The sequence below is a fragment of the Oncorhynchus tshawytscha genome, linkage group LG08 (assembly GCF_018296145.1).
Source record: "Oncorhynchus tshawytscha isolate Ot180627B linkage group LG08, Otsh_v2.0, whole genome shotgun sequence".
Taxonomy (NCBI): Eukaryota; Metazoa; Chordata; class Actinopteri; order Salmoniformes; family Salmonidae; genus Oncorhynchus; species Oncorhynchus tshawytscha.
The window spans coordinates 26,767,289-26,787,389 of record NC_056436.1 but is presented as its reverse complement, the minus strand read 5'-3'; the positions used below and the strand labels follow the sequence as shown (position 1 = coordinate 26,787,389).

Sequence of the window (20,101 nt, the reverse complement as noted above, 5' to 3'; positions counted from 1 at the left end):
TTATTCTGGATTGCTTCAACGCCTTTAGCATCTCTGAAATCCCACGACATTGAGTGAAAATTAAAGCAACAATTTCCACGAAATATGAAATATGTAGTTTTGGTCCGGAGAGTTGAACAGAGAACTTCATCCAGAGTGACACACACCAATTCCTCACTATCTCACTCATGTTGTCAGTGAGCAGTGACAAGTGACATTGACGCCTAAGTAACAGCATTTGCTTTTCGAATAACTCCGTCTACAAAAGTTTAACATATATTATTTTTTATTGTTTCCTGCCATGGCTGTGCGTAACTGTAGAGGCCTCAAGGCTACAAAATGGAGGAAAACCTAACCAATATGTTTTGGTTGATTTTAGCCCATATTTTTTGCATGCCCTAAATATATTTGAGGAATGAATTAATATATAGTATATGAATATATAATACTATTTATTTTATTGAGTGGATATACAAATAACACACATGAAACAAATGTGACGTCTTTTTTGTTTTATTGGAAACTCATTATTATGATTCTAATGAAAACGTTGTTTCTTAGTTTCCATAGCAGGAAGTTGCTATACATTTAATCCGAACAAAAATATCATAAATTAAGCAAAGGGCAGTCCAGTTTAAGTGTCTCGTTGACTTAAGAGTTCGTAAAAGGGGGTTGATTGTACATTAACGGGCAGGAGGGTACCTCCTAAATCGGATAAGCGCATAAAGGAATTGCGTTATAGTTGTAACCAAATTTAACGACAGACAAAAGTCAGTCTAGTTATAAGTTACCACAGTTTAATTTCATATATGTAGGCCTATTCAATCTGGTAGAGTTAGCAGTCTTTTCAAAGATAGTATCAGTTTGCCTTTAGGAGCCTAGATCCACAAGGCTCGACGTTAGAGGTCCCAGCAACGAGTCTTGGAGTTGGTGCGGGTGTCCGTGCATTCCATGCAGCGGCTGTGCGCCACCGAGGCCGGTCATAGGGTAAGAGGAGACGCCGGGGTGACTCATATTTCCCTGGAGCAAAAGCAAAGAGTTCTGATCAGGGCTTTGTGGTGGAGAGAACTCATCTTCCGAGCTGGACATGAGCGACTTGCCGCCGTCGAGGGGAGACAGCTGGTTCTGTTTGTTGTTGCCGGAGTTATTGTTTTCGCTGTTCTCTCTGAGAAGGGAAGACATGTCAAAATTAGTGATGAAGGCCTTTTGGACACAGGTTTACAGAATCTATAGTCGTATAGGCTAAAAACAAGCCATAAATTTCAATAATAAGACAACAACAATCCAATACAATATTGGTTTAAACTTTAGGAGAATGCAATTTAGAAAATATTAAATCCGTTTTAATTATTTGTACATTTCAATTGCAAAATGTAAACTTTTGGTCACATACTTTTAATTATCCCATTAGAATAATATATCTTATCATATTGATTCCATATATTGACGACTTAAACGCGTGACCTGTAGCTCCAATTGTATATGTAACATTATCTAAATAGCTATAACTTCTTCAGATGCCAGAAATGTTTAGAACACTATCGAAATAATGATAGTCAATAGGCTGTCATTGGTTCCATTTCAAATGTTTGCAGGCCATAGGCTTTGTTTAGGGTTATCACACTAAATGTTGGAAATGTAATTTACTGTGGATGAATTCTAACTTACAATGGACAAATCATTCAGCATACATTTACTCTAATATTATTTGGGCCATCTAAAAATCAGCATAAGGACATGTCACTGGAAATGAATTAGAAAGTTGGGAATTTATTCAACGAAATTCCACCTGGGAGATTACGCATGTGATGATGTTCCGTTTATTATATTCTACTATTAATTTATTGGCCTATATGGCAACATTTTACTTTTTGATCTAAGCATACCTTTCTTTAGCTTCTGCGGCTCTGTCTCTCTGGCGTCTGTTTTTGAACCAATTGCTGACCTGCGTAGTGGTCAGTCCCGTGGCCTCGGCCAGCTCCCTTTTCTCTCGCGGGGAGGGATAGGGGTTATGCGTGTACCACTCTCTCAGAACACCCCTTGACTTCTCCTTAAAGCAATAACTGGTCTCCTCGCCGTCCCAGATCGTGCGGGGCAGAGGGAATTTCCTGCGGACCCTATACTTCCCCACCGCTCCAAGCGGTCGGCCGCGTAATTTCTCCGCCTCCACGTAGTGCGCTTTCAGCCACAGCTGCTGCAGCTTGGGATGGTTGTGCGGGGAAAACTGGTGGCTCTCCAGGATCTTATATAGCTCTCTGAAGTTCCCTCGGTGGAAGGCGACCACCGCCTTTGCTTTCAGTACACTTTCATTCTTGTGGAGGTGGTCACACGCTGGGAGAGACCAGAGAAAACGACCGAGCCTCTCCAGGTTCCCTCCTTGTTGCAGGACCTCGCAGACGCAGGCTACTTGCTCCTGGGTAAACCCAAACGAAGGTAGTATTGACATGATGTCCGGTCCCCAGCCCAATCCAGAAGGATGATGAGAGTCAAAATATTCTTCACTGTTATTGTGTTCCAGAACCCTGTACAATCCGCCCGGGCAATATCCACTCAACCCCTGATGCGCACGGGAGATTCGGATGTTGATTGTTGGGACAATTTGTTCCTGTTGGAGATATGTCAGGCTTAAAGAGAGCGCTGCGCGATTCGTTGATTGGCTCTTCCACTGCCCTATACCCTGGCAGCCGAGCAGAACTGAGTTTGCAGCTCCGTTTCCTCCCTGGAGGGAATACGTCAGGGGCTGAAATTGGAGCCCCCCTCACCCTGTACTCCTCTCCAGCGTTAGCGGAGGGAGCAGAGGTACCTAAATGCTAATCAATTATTACAGACCGCTTAAAGGGCATTTTTATCATGTCCTCGCCATGTTTTTGGAGAGTTTCAGACAGGGCTTGAAGTTAAGTAAGAGATCGATGGATATAGCTGAAGTAATTTATTGCATCACCATGCATGATTCATTATTGTCACTGTCAACCCCCCTCATCTTGCATTCGCGTTCATAGCACGCAGATTGTGTAATTCCCTGCTATTTTTCATAGTCTATTAATTACAAGTAGTTTATTTTATGAGGTGATATAATTTTAGAACTTCTTATGCTAGTTATACGTGTCATGAGTGCCTGCCACAAAGGTTGGGGCTTTCAGATAGGAAAGAAAGGTAAAGAAACATCCCACTGGGCAAAAACTGGTTGAACCAACGTTGTTTCTATGTCATTTAACCCCAAAAATCTTTGTGATGACGTTGAATCAACGCGGAACACTTATTGGAGTTGCAAAAAGTCATCAACTTACAGGCATTTTAACTTAGATCCAATGACATGGTGAAAGTTTTTTGTTGATTTCAAGTTGAATTCACGTTAGTTGAAAACAACCAAATGTACATAATACCTAGACGTTGAAATGGCATCTATGCCCAGTGGGGTGCAAAATTGTAACGATATTGTAAATAAACTGGCATGGGTTTAAAGCACCAATGCTATCTTATTTCAAAAATAACTTAGGATAGTTATTTGAAAGGCCTCTGTATGTAAATATTGCATGATGGTCTATTGATTAAAGAAACCTATAGGCCTATACCTTATAATGTAGAGTAGTGGCATTCTTACACGTTATTTCACTGAGTTTACAACGGACATTTTCCAAAAATAATAATGTGGTATAGATTATGGAATATATTTCCTCTCCTTTTATTTAACGTCCAAATAATAGCCCTAATAAACCCAACGTTATGCTATTCAGTTTGTACATCAGTATTAAAGTAGGCTATTGCATTATATTTTACTTGTGTGACTCGACTCCTCTCTATGCACCAATGCATAGGCCTACCTGACTGGCTGAACCTAAAAATGTGTTAGCACATTGATGGAAATGTACATTGATAATTTATGTATTTGAGTTTTTTTGCAACCAGTCTAATTCTTTCAATTTCCAAAAGCCTTGCCTACATCATTAGGCTTATATTTAATCATTAGGATATTCTGTTATATCTGTTTTTTTAATGTTGTTTCGTTTCAATTCGCATTAGTCAATTTTAGACTGGCCTACTATATTGCACTAATTGTTCATTTATTATGGTGTGAAAACTTTATATTTCTAGGAAATGATGTACATTTATATTCAGGGCTCTCCCAAGGTTATTTTCTTGGAAATCGTCTTTCCCCTTGCTGTCCTCAATGTTGTGGCGTGAAACATAACACCTATCCATTAGTACATTAGTGATGTGAGTCACAGGCTCTTGGTCGTTGAGTCGTTATTTTGAAGGATAGATCAAATTCCTTATCTTTCCCAGGTTTTGCAACGTGACTCTCGGGCAACACGTTGAGAACTAGACACCCGAAAGGAGCATTTCGAGGGCAGCCAATATTATTTCTGCTGTCCTTTAGGCTACATATTTAACCAATATGTGATATTGCTAATGAAATATAGTCTAATTTACTGGTAACATATTTGGTATTCCATACACCACTGCCAGTTAAGGTTTAATCGAGCGTTGGTTTTATCAATTGTTTTTGTGGTCGCAGACACCTGCAAAAACAAACTGTAGGCTACATCGTGCTTCATCAGTCTGGAAATAATGCCTATTACCAGAAATATTATAATATTGACTTAGGTGCACTTTTTGTAAATGAACCTTCCATCATACAATCTAATTAACAAGGGTATGCAATGAATGAAGTTTAAGACTCAAAGCTTTGCTGAGAACGTTTTATGATCTCAACATAACTGCCTCCTGATGAGGAGATATAATTGCTCGACCTTCCCAGTTGTACTGATTATAAAGGAAAACAAAATCAAACGAGCATCCCAAGTAGCCTAACGTCGGTTAAGAGATGTGCATTCTGCCATACAAATCAGACAGTACAATAAGTTATGAATTAATGTGGGATAGGCTACAATCGAAAACAAAGGGCCCATCATTTTGCATTTAAAAAAAGGTGCATAATGTGCGGTTGGCCTGCCGGTCCTCGACATTAGGCCTACCTATGGGGTGCGCTCCGTTCAGTTCTCTAACCCCATGCACCAGCAAATGAGCCACTCGCAGGTTTCTCTAATATCTCTACCACATTGCGCCGCGCCTCCTCCTTTAACCGGAGAAGCCAGGGGGACGTGCTCGATCTCAGATCGTGATTATTTCAAGATGTGGACACCCCTCCAATGCCCATGAGAAACGATGACGACGGGCCACGTCTCTGCACACAACGAGAGGGAGAAAGAAACCGAGCCACAAAAACATAAAGCACTTCATAAAAACGTCACCATATTTCATATCAAACCGTCTATATGTGGCGTTTTGTGAGTGAAGCCTTTTCTTCATTAAAAGGGGAGAGAGTAAAATTATGAAAGTCCAGCAAAGCAGGCTTAACACAAACAATAGGCTAGCAGATGGGTTTCGCTAAATCAAAACTGCTATTTCAGCTGTTGAATGGAACAATGCTGATACTGTTCAAATTGGCTGAAAAATATGGAATGCACGTAGTCCAGTGGCTTTCCTTAAGATATCCAGCCTACTTGGATAAATCAAAATAGTTCGAGACATATACCTATAGCCCAGGCCTAATAATGGCTGTAAAACGTTTTTCAATTAAAAAGTGGGCCTATAATATTTGCCACCCCGTACAATTCGTTGCATAGGCCTATATATATTCAAACTATGCAAAGTATGCAACAAGCATTCTTAAACAAACATGTATTTTGTTAGGTTACATCAAATCTGTTTTAGATTGTCTATATTTTTATAACCCAATATAGGCTTAGGCAAATGTCGTGTCTGTATAAACGAAAATCTTGTATTATTGTTATTTTTTAAATATATAATTGATCATTTAACTCCCTCACCTGTGACGAAAATATGTGATTCATTAATTACCACGACTTAGATTTGATATAGATTCTGTTAGTTTGTAATGGCCTATAGGCTCAGCCCTACATAGGGCCTATATAGTAAAAATACAAGCCTATTCATCACTTTTAGTGCAATACTCCGAATTAGTTACTGCTTTCTCAAAACACAACCGTTGACATGAATGAGTAAATCAAATTGCAGCCGCAATTATCATCGTAACATAGGATCCTATCATGTTAGAAAATTAGGCATTTTATAATAGCACTGCGGTCACCCCCAATCAAAATCATTACGGCTCACTTACCTCGCAGGGCCAGCGCATAGGCTACGAAAGGTTATTATACAGCAGGTCAGTAAACACGCTTGTTAAAATATCATTCGATTAAGAGGCTTAAACCGTAGGCCTGTACGAGTTGTGTTATTAAAATAACCACAATGTTTTGTCGTGTTGTCCTTATTTTCTAAACCATTTGAAACCATTGGTTTCAGACAACGTGTAAGGTTATTGGCAGGGAGGGGGCGCCAGCTTATAAACGACAATCCAATTGCCTTATGTACAGATCGAGATGTGATATATTCACAATGGCTAAAACGAAGCCTCCGTTGAATTAGGCTACTTGGAGAGTAGCTTATCTTCAGTGTCAATGTGCTAAATTATATTTTAAATGAATTTAAAATGTCTGTGAGTGTTGGAAACACAACTAATAAAACATATATTGGGCAGGTGACATTCGGCATGGCGAAAGAAGCTGTCATGCTTTAATGGCTTTGAGACGAAGTCTAACTCCTCAATAGTCATATGAGTCTTATCTGCGTCGCTCCTGTTACAAAGTGGTGTGTTTCTCTGGGAAATACCATCTGACCCGTGTGGTGTGGAGATGATGCGGCCTCCCAGCTGTTGCCTCTCTCTCAACATATTACTGTTCAGTGGCGAACAACGTGTGTGTGTGTGTGTGTGTGAGAGTGAGGGGGAGAAAGAGAGAGATATAGAGATGGATGGAAACACACGGGCACGTGTAATCAGGGGACGTTTACTAGTGCACGTTTGGACCGTTTTCACGCATATGTTATTCGTTGCCCTTATAGTGCAGAACCGACCATTAAATCGCCCCAGGTCGCACCTTTCCCCTTCTCTTTGATTGTGGATGATGGACTGAACATGTGCAGATATTTTCTCACGCCTGATAACTCTATTATCTGAAGTCGAAGTTAAAAACTGCGTTGTAGTTTTGATGGTGAAAACAACTAGCCTAACCTCTGTCATTCCCAATGGATTTTACGCACAGACACATCTCACATCGTAAGCGCCGTAGAATGCCCGTTTTCCCCAATGATGCATAATTTTACATATATTTACTAACTTTACTTTCATTTATTTACTTCTCTCTTTCGGAATCAACAAATGAATATCAGTGGGGAAAGTATTGGTGGTGGGTCTGTTGGAGCTGTGCGGCACCCAGCGACCCCTGGCCTCTCATTAGTGAGTGGGACGTGGATCAGCGCAGTACCGCGCTCCCCAGGTCATGTTACATATGGCTTGCAGTCTGCTGCACCGCATTAAATGTCATCTTTGAAACTATCCAAGAGATCAGAGGTCACCGTTTTTAATAAGGCCTCGGTTCTGGGGGGTTTCCCTTCTTTTACTGCTCGCCCTTGCATGTTTTACAGTGCACGTTTTAAATTGCGGAAAAAATGATAGGCCTACATATTTTTTCTTCTACTTTTTGGTAACATTATGTCGTTGGATTGGAGTGTACTTGATCGTAAACGATAGATGCTGGATGCATTTTATACAAACAAGTGTGTAATTTTAAAGTGAAATATTTATGGAAAAATAAAATATGCAATACATCTAACAAGGTTGCCTTGTAGGCTACTGTAATTAAAATAAAATAGCAATATTACAAACAGATGTGACATGTTCTTCAAAATAATGTTTAGTCTTCCATAAAATGGACTGAGTGTGGTGTTCATTTTTTTCCTATTCTACAGACACAATAAAAATGTGCAATTTCGAGCTTTCTGGGGGCCCCACCCCGTGAGACCAACAGAACATGGGCTCCCATTGCCAATGGGACATTGTTCAGGGCTTCAACAAAGCCTTCTTCAATATTACAGGAGGCGTTACCTGATACCTAACAATCAGTTAATCCAATGTCTGTGGCAAGGTCACCTGTGCACAGGTAACCATACACCAGCAACCTGCCTCTCCAGCTCCTTTTCTCCCACTCTCTCCCCCGTCTCTGTCCGGGCCTCATCACCATTGAGTGAGCAGAGACAAACACCTTCTGTTTATTTGGGTCATCTGCATAGAACCCATAAAAAGGATCCACAAAGAGCATAAGGCCAATAGTTCGGTCTCTAAACCACTATAATTTGCCCATCTACCCCCCCCACACACACACACACTATCTTACTTAACCTTACTTGGGATCCGATGGAGTGAATCAGAATTGGGTTGAAGATAATGTAAAATCCCCCTAAGCCATGTGAGCAGTTCAGGCTTTCTCTGTACAGACACACAGTGCTTGTGAGTGACAGCACTTCAGACTCATTCGTCCACTTGTGGGTTGGCTGAGTGAGCCAGGCAGGGCTTGCTCTGGGTTAGCCCAGGGAGAGGGCCCTGGGACAGGGTGTTTTGGAGCTGTAGACCCCCCACCCCTAAGAGCAGTACCTCTGGAAATCTCATTGCTGTTTATTTGAATTACGGGGGCTGAGATGAGAAAAGGAGGGCTAATGAACTCCAGGTTGCCAGGCATGTGCAAATGATCACTGCAGGTTTGCAGAGCGAGGTTGTAGGCTTGTTGGATTAGGGCACGACTGTTATACCCCTATCCTCACAGAGTTTGGCTTTTTAAGTCTTTTAAATATATAGAAGATATATGCTTCCTGTCTCGAGAATTTAGGTCCACTGTAGACATAACATTAAACACGAACCCAACTCACATGTTTAATCAAAAATGAATTGAGAAAAAAAATTGAAAAAAGTGTAACAGTTTTGTATTTTTATAAATATAAACTTTTAATGAAGTATGTAGATTTTAAAAAATACATCCAGATCATTTGAGATTACAAATGTACAGTTCAAGATCAAATAAAAAACAATCTGTTTTTAGCATATGCCTATGGCTCATTTTTGGTATGTGACATCAGAGCAAGTAGACATAGTTGTTCTGTAATGTCATCTTTATGTCAGTTTGCAGTCTGTTCATAGCACTACTCTGAATGGGGGTTTAGGTCATGGAACCTGACAAAGAAAAATGTACTGGCCACTCTATGTACATGGATCTGTGTCTTACTGTCTTACTGTTATGTGTAAATGACATCTGCTGGTCATGGCATATAATGGTTTTGTGTTGTGTGTCTGTGTGCTCCACATGTATTTGTTGACTGATGATGTCCACTTACTATCTACATTAATATAACAGGATATGTTTTCCTTATGCCCCTATCTGACAAAACCAGGAAATTACCCAAGGTGGAATAGCTAAGCTTTATCAGAAACCCATTAATGCATTGCATGTGTCACACTCTGCACCTACACATCAATCATAAAGTGTAGAGAACGTGTTAGCCACAGTCAATCGTATTTACAAATAACAATTAAAAGTAAAAGGCACTAGTAGTAAGACATTCTAATATTGTTAACTCAGTTTGCCATGATAAGGGACACAATAGAAATCTCTCTCCATATAAAACACATCAGACTGCATGTGGTTCTCCTCCATCAAACACAATACCCCCCTCCCAGTTTCTCATACAAACACACGAACAGGCACGCCGGTCTTACCTTGTAGAAAAATATTTTGGATGTATTTTTTCACAGAGACAGTTTAAGAGACATTTAGAAATGAATGATGGGACATACTGTTGCCAAACAGCATATAGAGGTTTTACTATGTTCATTTAGACACAGTCTGGACTGTGTAACAGCCCTTTTAGGCCCCCACCCTGTCTCCAATAATGGTTGAAGCTTGAAATATATGAAGCTTGAAATATGTTTTACACATAACAAATGTCACAGTATTGATTTGCTAATGTTTCCCCCCAGAGGACAAAGTATGTTCTTTGAAGCTACAATCTTATGTTTTGATGCTATAGTGCAAATTGGGAGTGGTCAGTGAATAATAATAATAATTTGGGGGGGGTCTTATATTTGTCCTGTTACACGTGTGTGTAATGGAAATGTGGTTCTTGCATATCCCAACTCCCCAGAGACACCCACAGGGAGTGGGGTCACGACCAGGGTCACCATTGTCCAGCGCCCATGGGGTTAAGTGCCTTGCTCAAAGGCATAGAGACAGAATTTTCACATTGTCAGACCCAGGATTCAAACCGGATCGGTTATTTGCCCAACGCTCTAACCTTGAGGCTACCTGCCACCCATTTGAAGTCTGACATTTTACGAGGCAGAAATGTACATTAATTTCTTATTGAAGGACTAAATTGCATAAATCCGCAACTGCTGTGCACAGTGGTTTCCTGTTATTCGTATGTGGTTTCATGTGTGGTTTTCAGTGCAGCGTTAGTGGTTTTAATGAACCTTTTCACAGAGACGCTACCCCTGCCCCTACTAAATTACCTTTTTGGTTTCACCCAGATGATGCACTTAGTTTGGAGGAACATCCTGGTCACATGACCAGGGCCATTCCAACACCTGTTCTGCAGATCAAGTCCACTCAACAGGAAGTAGCAGGTGTTGTCTTTAAAAAAATGCACACTTCAAATGTGGTTCAAATGCATGCAAGGGACTTCGAAAATAACAGCTAGTCATGCCTTTCTGCAAGGCATAGAGGAAAGATCGGGGGATTTTAAAATATTTAATTAGGATGACTTCATGGTGCCAATCCAAGGGGTTTGTATCTGAATAGAGTTTATTGTAAGGTAAAATGAACACAACATTAGCAAATAATTTAACAGTTAGAGGAAATTAATGGTAAAAAAAAGAGTAAAAAGATTCACCACATCACTGCTTGGGCAGATATGAGTGCTTATGAAAGGTCATAGGTTACAGGTTAAACGTCAACCATGTCCTCGTCCATCTGCACTGTCTGTAATTTGGCCAGCTCCTTCTCCTCCCCCGGATCCATTTCCCCACACATGACCCGCACCATCTCATTCACCCCACCGCCACTAGCGTCCACCTTACTCTCCGACACAGACATGTAGTTGTTGTTCATGCCAGGGCCCAGAAGGTGTGAGGAGGGGACAGGTTGTGGGTTGTGGCCCCTGAGGTACTCCCCAGGCTGGAGTTGGTGTCCGTTAGGGTCTGTTTGGGCCATCAGAGGGGTGCTGACGGTGAGGCTGGTGTAGACCTCAGGCTCTGGACTGGAGGAGCTGACGGTGGTTACGTCAGAGGAGGAGCCCCTGCTGGAGGGGACCTCCTCTGAGGTTAGTGGGTCTGAGGAGTAGCTGAGCTGCCCACTGGGGTCCAGGTGAAGGCCATGGTGGTAGGAGTACACCCCTCCACCCCCACCACCCTCCAGGGGCTCCTTCTTGATGGAGGTCTGTCCAGCGTTGCCCATGCTGTAGAGCACCGTGCTGGGGTGCATGGGGGCCATGGCCAGCTTGTCCTGATGGTGGTAGGAGTCCTCACTAGAAGAACTGACTGCTACATTGTTCATTTGGATTGTACCTGGGATATTCAAATGACAGATTATTAAGACTAAACATTTTATACTTCCTTCATCTAACAGTACTTTATATTTGAATCTCTGAACCACTATAACATCCTCTCCTCCTTGACTATAACATAGTTCTGTAAATCTTTGGCTTCACTCTTACTGTCCCTCACTCTTACTCTAACTTGCAACAGAATTCCATCTGAAATCTCTGCTGTGTCTCTCTCACAACTCCTGGTTTTGGAAGCTGGCCCTGTGAGACCCAGGAGAGTCGTATTGCTGTAAAAGCCTGCTAGGGGCCAACAAGAAGGCTTTTTTCTTTCCATTTTACTTTCCTGTTGTCCTGGTATGAGTTCTCTGCTTTGTGTCAAATTAAGTGCTGTAATGACTCTCTCCTCGTTAGTACGTTTTTTCAGTCCTGTGATTGTCTTAAACAGATTATCCTCCTCTCTCCCCCTGAGGTCAGGAGTGTGCAGTGATGATGACTGATGATGACTTCAGAACCTGTGTTCCATTCATCTCTATAGTTTTCCAGGACCACCATATATCACCACACAAGAAAATATGTCTGTGTGTGGCCTTTGCATCCAGCCCCAACTCATTGCAGTGTAGTAAAAAGCATCTGCTAAGACAGCTCAGACCTATAGAATGCATAACAAAGCTGGTGACTACACCCATTTCCATTTCAACCCAGGACTCTATTTTCTTTTTTCAGGGGAGCGGGGTTAAGTTGCTCTAATATTTTAGATGTTTGAAAGGTTAGGGTCAACCACCACCATTTTACTGTAATGCACTCTCTCTTTCTCTATTAGCAGTTGGAAGAGCACCTAAAATGCTATAATACTATATATAGAACAGTCATTAGTTGTCACCAATACCTCGGAAACTGCTTCCAGCAAAACTTCAATGTGGATTTTTTGTTTTCAATGTAGAATAGAATAAAATACAACATTGTTGTCCATTGGTTAGAAGGGAAATGTGTCTTCTGCCTTTCCCAACACCCCCTGATACACATACCACCACATAGACAGATATGAGGTAAAGTCAACCCACCTTGTGAGAGTGATGAGGAGTCAGAGGGGAGCTGCAGAGGAGGAAGACCCAAGTTGCTGTTGAGCAGTGACGTCCCTTCGCCGTTGGATACGCCGCTGGGCACGTGGACCAGACTGTAACCGCCCAGCTGGAGCGCCCCTGAAGACGAGCTGAACGTGAGGACAGACGAGCCGCCGTTTTGAGCTGCCATGCTGTAAACCCCCTCCAGCTTCACCTCTGCTCCGTTTACACAGCCAGAATAGGAGGCGTAGTCCACACTGGAGCCGCCCAGCCCCTTCTCCTGGCCTGCCTGCATCTGCATGTCCACACCAGAGCCCCCCATCAAGACCCCCCCAGAGGGCCGCAGGGAGTTGAAGGCCAAGGGCTGGATGCCCAGGTTGAGCCCATTGAACAGGATGTTGCTGGGGGCCTGGAGGTAAGACGAGCCACCGTTATGGAAGACAGTGGAGGGGTTACTTGTCACTAGGTTTCCGTTGAAGAGCACCTCGCTGCTGGATCCAGGGGGTATCTTGATGTCTCCAATCTGTTGGATGATTACACCACTGTCCAGAGACCCTGTCTGCAGGGGGAGGACCCCATGGGTCATCGTCCCGTCAGATGAATTGGAGAGGGGGCATGGAGAGAGCTCCCCCTGCCCTTTACTAGACTCATCCTCTGTGCTGTGGTTGCCATCAGATTCACTGTGGAAAAAATGCAGGGGGGAGAAGAGAGTGAGACATTGAAAGCAGCTCAGGGACTGTCTGAAGAAAATATGTCCTCTTCTTAACTCTTGGTAGACTTTAATGATGGAATTGTGTGAGGAAGAATTGAGCTCAGCGAAGTAAGTTGTCCTTCTGGTTTGACTTATGTTGTTGTCATTGGTGAGTGCACAGGTTGAGTCTTACTACTGACAGAGTGAGTGACAGACAGATTTTGAAACCGAAATAACCATAGAAAGACATTATTTGCATACAAAGAAATATGGCTGATATGTCAAAGCAACTTTGTCCATACCTCAACTCTCTTAGCCTATGAAAACAATGATACAACCACATTACACAGGCTATATAATTTTATTGGCACACAATATTTGTGGGCAGTGGGATCAATGGAGATCTCTCAAACATGAGGAAAGTCGACTACCAAACGTTTTACCCCATGGAGAGTAAATTGGATTATAGCCCTCCTTTAGAAAAAACTCATTCAGGTCTACCATTTGGCGTAATAAATTCCGGGGTGACAAATGCAAGCGGTCGCAGCGTGACAACACATGGTCAAATACCTTTATTTGTATTTTCTCATGTGGTCATTGGCATATAACGTCTTTTTATTTTATGTTTGCATAGCTTCACTTTTTAAGTTAATAATGTTAGTAAAGCATAAATCCTATTCATCTTCTCCATAAATTAGCTCAGGCTTATAATCACTTATTTTGTCACTCAAAGCACAATAATGTTTAGTCAGTGGCAATATAATTATTGGCCCCCACAAACTGGAATAAAGTGGATTGCAAAAACAAATGCCTTTGATCAATTTATAGCATTATTTTGGGGAAGTTTGTGGTGAGAGAGAGAGTACCCACTGGGCACAGACCTCAATTCAAAGTCTATTCCACGCTGGTTCAATGTAATTCCGTTGAAATTACGTGAAAACAACGTTGATTCAACCAATGTCTGCAGGGTGGGTAAGAGGTCACCTCCACCAGGTGCGCGCGAGAAGAAAACATAAAAAGAAGGGAATAATATCTATCTGTCTGGGGGATTTTCTAATGAAAGGGAGGTGTTCTAATTCCCCTGGTTTGATAAGAGGGAAAGAAAATTGCCAAAGTGATTTATGTGGTGAGAATTGGATTCAGTTAATTGTGAACCCTAACACACGAACGGAGACTATTCATATGTATAGGCTACATCTAAAAAAGCAACTTATTTATAACACAATTTAGAGTATAAAAGTTATATTTAGAATAGAGTGGGCTTTTGTTGGACTGGGGTCCATGCTCTTAGTGCCCTAACACGCAAATGAAACCTGATCTGGATGGCAACAGCCTCATATTTCAAAACATTGGCGGCGTGTAAGCTACCCTGCACAATTTTTTTGTGCCTATATTATAATGTTAATGATTTACGCTGTCAACTCGCACACCAAGCTCTATGAGCGATTACCATGCAATAGTCAGAGGCTTCAGTCAGGTGTGCATGTACCATACAAGGCAAGCCTGCTCGACCTTGCCAGCAATAATCTCTCAAAATGACTCCTGGTAATGAATTTATGAGTTTAATTTCTTAAACTATTATGCACACTGTGCCATTTGCGTAAAATCAAGCAATCAAACGGATTATTTTCTCACCTTTTTGATTGTGCTTCGGACGGGTTTCTGTCCCTCTGTCTCCTGTTTTTGAACCAGTTGCTGACCTGCGTCAAGGAGAGTCCGGTGATTTTAGCGAGGTTTCTTTTCTCGGCTGGAGAGGGATATCTATTCTGCTTGTATAGATCCTTCAGCGCGTTGCGGGACCTCTCTTTGAAGCAGTATACGGTCTCTTCCCCGTCCCAGATAGTCCGGGGTAGTGGGTACTTTCTCCGCAGGCGATATTTATCCACGGCGCCCAGGGGTCTCCCCCGCGCTTTCTCTGCCTCGGTGTACCGTGCCTTATACCAGAGGTCTTGCAGCGAGGAGTGATTGAATGGACTGAAGTTGTGGTTCTCCAAAACACTGTAGAGCTCCTGGTACCGAGCTTGATGAAAAGCGACAAGAGCTTGGGCTTTCAGGATGCTTTCGTTGCCACGTAGCAGGTCACTCTGTGGTAAGGACCATAAAAACCTGGCCAGCCGGTCCACATTGCCTCCCTGCTGCAAAGCCTCGCAGACACACGCCACTTGATCCGGGGAGAATGCCAGCGAGGAAGCCGCGCTCACCAGAAGTTCACTGTGGACTGCATCAGTGTTCGAAGTTGCGCGCTCCATAGACAACTCCGCGGTTTCCAGCGCTAGGAGCTTGATGCAATCTCGCTTGTCCGTCTTCACATTTTCCTTCTTGATGTTATTTGAAATTGTGACTTCTCCTGAAGAAGAAGACATTTTTCAAGCCTTCCTTGTAAGTCACTCCTCCCTGGTTTCGGCAAGCCTTCAGCCGATCAGGTTACCCCCTCGCCATGCGAACACGATCGAATGTCTGGCAGCAGCTGTAAATGGATAGCTCTCCCCTTTAGTTCCAATGTGTTTTTTACTCTGCGGGAACTGTAGCAAGATGGGGCATTGGGGTCTGTCTGAGAGTCACCCAATTGGCTACGACGGGCTATACCAGGGAGGAGCGACCACGATTCAGAGACGAGTGTTTGGTTTGCATCTGTCACTCAGACATGACGTACAGTATTTCAGAGGCTTACCTGTACAAGGTGAATGTGTTTGGGATTTTGTTATGGGAGCGGAAAAGACTATCCATCTTGCCTGCATTATGGCATATTCTTTTTTGATTGCACCAACTGAGCTATGTGACAATGGACTGCCCCTTTTAGCGAAAGAAATACATTTTCGGTGAGATGAAAGCCTACCCTTGCCATTTTGCCTTCAATTCCACCTTCGATTAATGTAAAAAAGTGAACTGATGAAAGTTAGGCTAATGAGTTACATTTTTGAAATACCGGTAGGCCTAAACATTGTGGAATTCTGAAATGTTCGTGTGTGTGAGTTTTTTCTTGTAATCATTGGACAATAACAATATTTATCACTATGTTGCATTTGTCCACTTTGTGCGACGCACTTTGAGGAACCATTAACTAGGAAGCGTTCTTACCAGCGACGTTCTTATCGGGACTATTTGAAGGTGACACATTTGACCGCTTGAGTGAACTGTCAAGAAAGATTGCTAACTTATTAGCTAGCTGGCTAGTTAATTTTAGTTCTATTTTCTCTCATTACTGTGCTTTGTAGAGATGGACGACCAAGGGTGTCCGAGATGCAAGACAACGAAATACAGGAATCCTTCCCTGAAACTGATGGTGAATGTTTGTGGCCACACGCTGTGAGTAACGTTATCCATTCATGCTAACTAGCTAACAAGCCCAGCAGTGTCCTGAGCGAGTTAGCTTCACAGATATAGCTGCAGGTTTTCAACCCGTTAAATATGTTATTTAGCCAGACCATTACAACAAGGAATATAAAATGTAATGTTAGCTAGTAGTACTTCTGCTATGTAACGTTAGCTAGTCGACTAAACTCGTGGAGTTTAATCTGTTGGCGTTACTATGTAGCTAGCAAAGCTGAACGTGAAGAACTATTACCTTTTTTTTTTAGGTGCACGATGTTTGTTTTTCATCCCTTTCTATCTGCAACATAAACACTTCCCCTTGTCTCAGCGTGTCTTGATTACAAGTTGTACAGAATGCACAAGTAAATGTTTTCGTCTCTGGCTTAACACCCGTGCCAATATATCCTCCAAAAACTGGCTTCTCGGGCATTAATCACTTAAATAGACAACGCTGGCTTGTTTATTTTTATTGCAAGAACATGTGATACTGAAACGTAACCATATAGCTATCAACTCAGGTTGATGTACTGCCTCAGTCTCTATGGAAGTTAAATAAAAAGATGGCAAGAAAGCTGTCCTCAATTACATCCCCTGTTTGTAAGCCCAGACATCCTCCCAGTCTCCCTGATGAAGGAGAGGAGACGGGTTGATTTTTATGGGTGTTGTTATGCAGTGACAGTGGGTGAGGAAAATGCTGGTGTCTGTTGGCGCATATGCTTGACCCTGTTTGTTTTATTATCCGTACCATCAGGAAGTGGCTGTGCTTCGTCATCAAGTCAGCACACTCATAACTCAGGGCTTCTGTTCTATCTGGACGCAGGGTCACACTGGGAGAAAATGTAAATAACTTTGCAATAAAGCAATTTAGAGGATCACCCTTCCCTAGCTCTGTTCACCTTGATGGTGCTCTTAAGAACTGTTTACCAGATTATTTGGGTGCTGCTAGGAAACTGCAACCACACACGTTGGTAATTGTTTTTGACTGTCCTGACTGCTGGTCATTTGATAACTCATGATTTCAAGGTTTGGTGTGCTATTGTTGATGCACAATATTTATGCTATCTTGGAACCCAGAACCAAATTTGATCTGTCACACAAGAGCCTAAACTTGACAAAAGTTTCATAGACAATGTGTTGATTATGATTCACTATGTTTGAATGAAATTGAAGAAACAAAAATATCCTGTGCCGACCAGTTTATCTTCCTGTCTGTCCGTTGGTCTGACTGACGGTTTGTCAAACTGTGGCAAGGTCTTATCTGCACTGGGGAGAGAGTCTTGCTGACAACGCTATGAAGCCATTCCGGTGTAGGCCGCCCCACACGCTATATGTAACCGCTCCACCCTGTGTCTAAATTTAAATCACACAGCAGCACATTTAGTGTCCCCGTCGCCAGTAACACTGGCCTTATGTTATTTATTACCTACACACCATGATGCAGGGCCTATGTCCTTTGGCATTTGGAAACAGGGACTGGGCACAGCACAGATGACTGTGGGCCAGGTACATTAGGGTGTGTATGTAGAGATTGAGGAAGGTGTGATAGGGATACTTCTGCAGGTGGAGGCTAGGTTCTTTATATCTGTCAGCCACCTACCCATTCGAGGGCAGATCGGTGTAGTTTAATCAAACTAATTTAGGAAGTTTTACTCTTTCCCATGCTTGACAATGTACATTGTAATTTATGAAATTCCTCTTCCCATTTATTTTTAAGAGCCAATCAAGTGTCCCAGTGTTTTCTGGCTGTGGCTCTGCAGGTGGTGGGTGTCACAGGCAGGAAAGGGGCATCACAGCAGGTTAGCAGTGTTTGATGATTACTACAGGTGATTACTACACAAAGGGATCTCCTGTCTGGGCCTAGGCCCAGTCCAGAGCATGGAGAGGGCTTCATGGGAGAAGCGGGTGAACTAGCCCCTATGTGGCTGTGTTGTACTTACCTTCTCTACCGTAGAGGAGGAGGGAGGCAGGCAGGCAATGTCACTGGCCCTTGGGTTGTGGTGGTGGGGGGGTTGTTTTTGCCCTGCCAGGCCCCTGTTTACCTCCCCCTGACCTGCTGACAGCTGCAGATGGGAGAGATATGAGCCAGGAGCTCTGAACAGGACAGGTGAGGGCTGGGGGTGCAGGGCTCACTCACCACTTTGCTGCAGTGAGAATAGCCTTGGGAGAGAAGGAAACAGAGAGAGAGAGAGCATATGCCAGAGAAACTGTGTGTATGATGCTAGACATATGGTCTCTCCCAAGCCCTTATGCCCAGAAGCAGGAGAAGGGCACAATCAGAAAGAGGGTCCTATACAGATGGCTAGCCTAAAGATGGCAAGTTCACTTTGAAAGTCTCCTCCCTTCAATCTTCTCATAGCTTCACCTCTTCGCTCTAGAATTACACAGGATTTCCCCTGTGGAGGGTCTGTTGTGTGGTCCATTTATGGGGCAGGGGGCAAGCTATGCCCCACTCCTGGCCCTGCTTGATGAATGGGCTCTTTGTGGGCCTGTGGAAACAAGCAACACCCCTCCCCCTTCTACCTCCATATGGCCAGGCCTATACATCTCCTGTAGCCTGGGGCCACAGTGAACATCTGCCCCCACTGGGCTGCACTTGATCAGAAGGCTCTCTCATGGTCCTGGGGACCAACCACGTATAGGATAATTTGTTTCATCTATGTTTTTGTGCTAAATCAAGTGGTTGTTGAACACTAGGCCTATTTGTGAATGTTTTGTGAGCTCTGTTCTATACTAGAGGGTGTTTTGGTGTTAATTATCTTTTGGCAGGTTTGCTTTGTTTGATCCATATCCGATATGTAAACAGGCAAAGCCCTGTAGTTTCTGCAGATTCTCCCATAACTGCTTTTTAATTGAGAATCTTGCTGATGAGGTGAAAAGAGTTTACTGCAACTTGGCCGGAAGGACTTGCGTTCTAAAGAAGTTTTGAAAGCAATGTGACTTTGGAAACAAATTAAAAAAACATGGAGACACAAGATGATTTCCTCCAGAATTTCATCACATTGAATAAGCAACAACATTTTGGGGGTGAAAACGGCAGTAGTCACCCTAGATGTGGCCATTTGGAAACCAGATGTTGGGGCTTGCTTTTGAAGGTGGGCAGCTAGGAGCAGGAAGCCTACAAAGGTGAATTCCAGTGGAATAAAGCTTCTCAGAGACTTAATTAAGAGTGGACTGTGCAAATGTTTATTCAGCCCCCCCTGCTCACCTCTCCTGCCGCCTACTTAGGGAAGAATTAAGGCCTTTTCCATTGTCTTCATGGACAAACGCCTATCTGCTGAAAGGTGTGATTGATTAGTAAGTGTTGCTCGGTTCAAAGTTGGCTTTTGTCGTTGCTATGGCTGTGTTGTCCTGATGGTTTGTGGAGGATAGAACCTGCTGCATTGGAATGCTTTCCTTTTGGTCAAAATTGACTTAATGATGAGATGGGATTTGTGTATCATGCAACAATAGTAGTCATGTGGTTAGACTTTCTTTATCGATGCAGTTCATAATGCCTTATGACATATTCATCTCTAGCCTAACGTAATTTAGCCTAAATCTACTATAACTGTTTTGCAATTGTTTTGATTTAATTCATATTAGGTCAATTGCTAGAGCACTTTCAAGG

The 20,101-nt window shown here is 42.8% G+C and overlaps 3 protein-coding genes across 5 annotated transcripts in view; 1 reads left to right on the top strand and 2 right to left on the bottom strand.

Moving 5' to 3' along the window:
* Nucleotides 1-476: 476 nt before the first annotated feature.
* On the bottom strand, nt 477-2,661 carry LOC112255769 (homeobox protein six1b-like). The gene is made up of 2 exons (XM_042325378.1): nt 1,866-2,661; nt 477-1,144 (listed from the first exon to the last, which is right to left on the bottom strand). The coding sequence occupies exons 1-2, from the start codon at nt 2,423-2,425 to the stop codon at nt 850-852; spliced, it is 855 nt and encodes a 284-aa protein (XP_042181312.1). The 5' UTR covers nt 2,426-2,661; the 3' UTR covers nt 477-849.
* A 7,739-nt stretch (nt 2,662-10,400) lies between these two features.
* six4a (SIX homeobox 4a) lies at nt 10,401-15,694 on the bottom strand. The gene is made up of 3 exons (XM_024430238.2): nt 14,818-15,694; nt 12,492-13,171; nt 10,401-11,452 (listed from the first exon to the last, which is right to left on the bottom strand). Exons 1-3 carry the CDS (start codon nt 15,543-15,545, stop codon nt 10,833-10,835), a joined length of 2,028 nt encoding a protein of 675 aa, XP_024286006.1. The 5' UTR covers nt 15,546-15,694; the 3' UTR covers nt 10,401-10,832.
* The window catches only part of mnat1 (MNAT1 component of CDK activating kinase), a 63,741-nt gene continuing 58,288 nt past the window's right edge, over nt 14,649-20,101 (top strand). The window contains exons 1-2 of one of the 3 annotated variants that reach the window (XM_024430240.2): nt 14,649-14,727; nt 16,398-16,488. In XM_024430240.2, the coding sequence (XP_024286008.1) occupies nt 14,718-14,727; nt 16,398-16,488 (101 nt within the window). In that variant the 5' untranslated portion in view covers nt 14,649-14,717. Of the gene's footprint in view, nt 14,728-15,864; nt 16,002-16,147; nt 16,291-16,397; nt 16,489-20,101 lie in introns of those variants that run through there. The other 2 variants (XM_024430242.2, XM_024430241.2) reach the window with 2 other exon arrangements.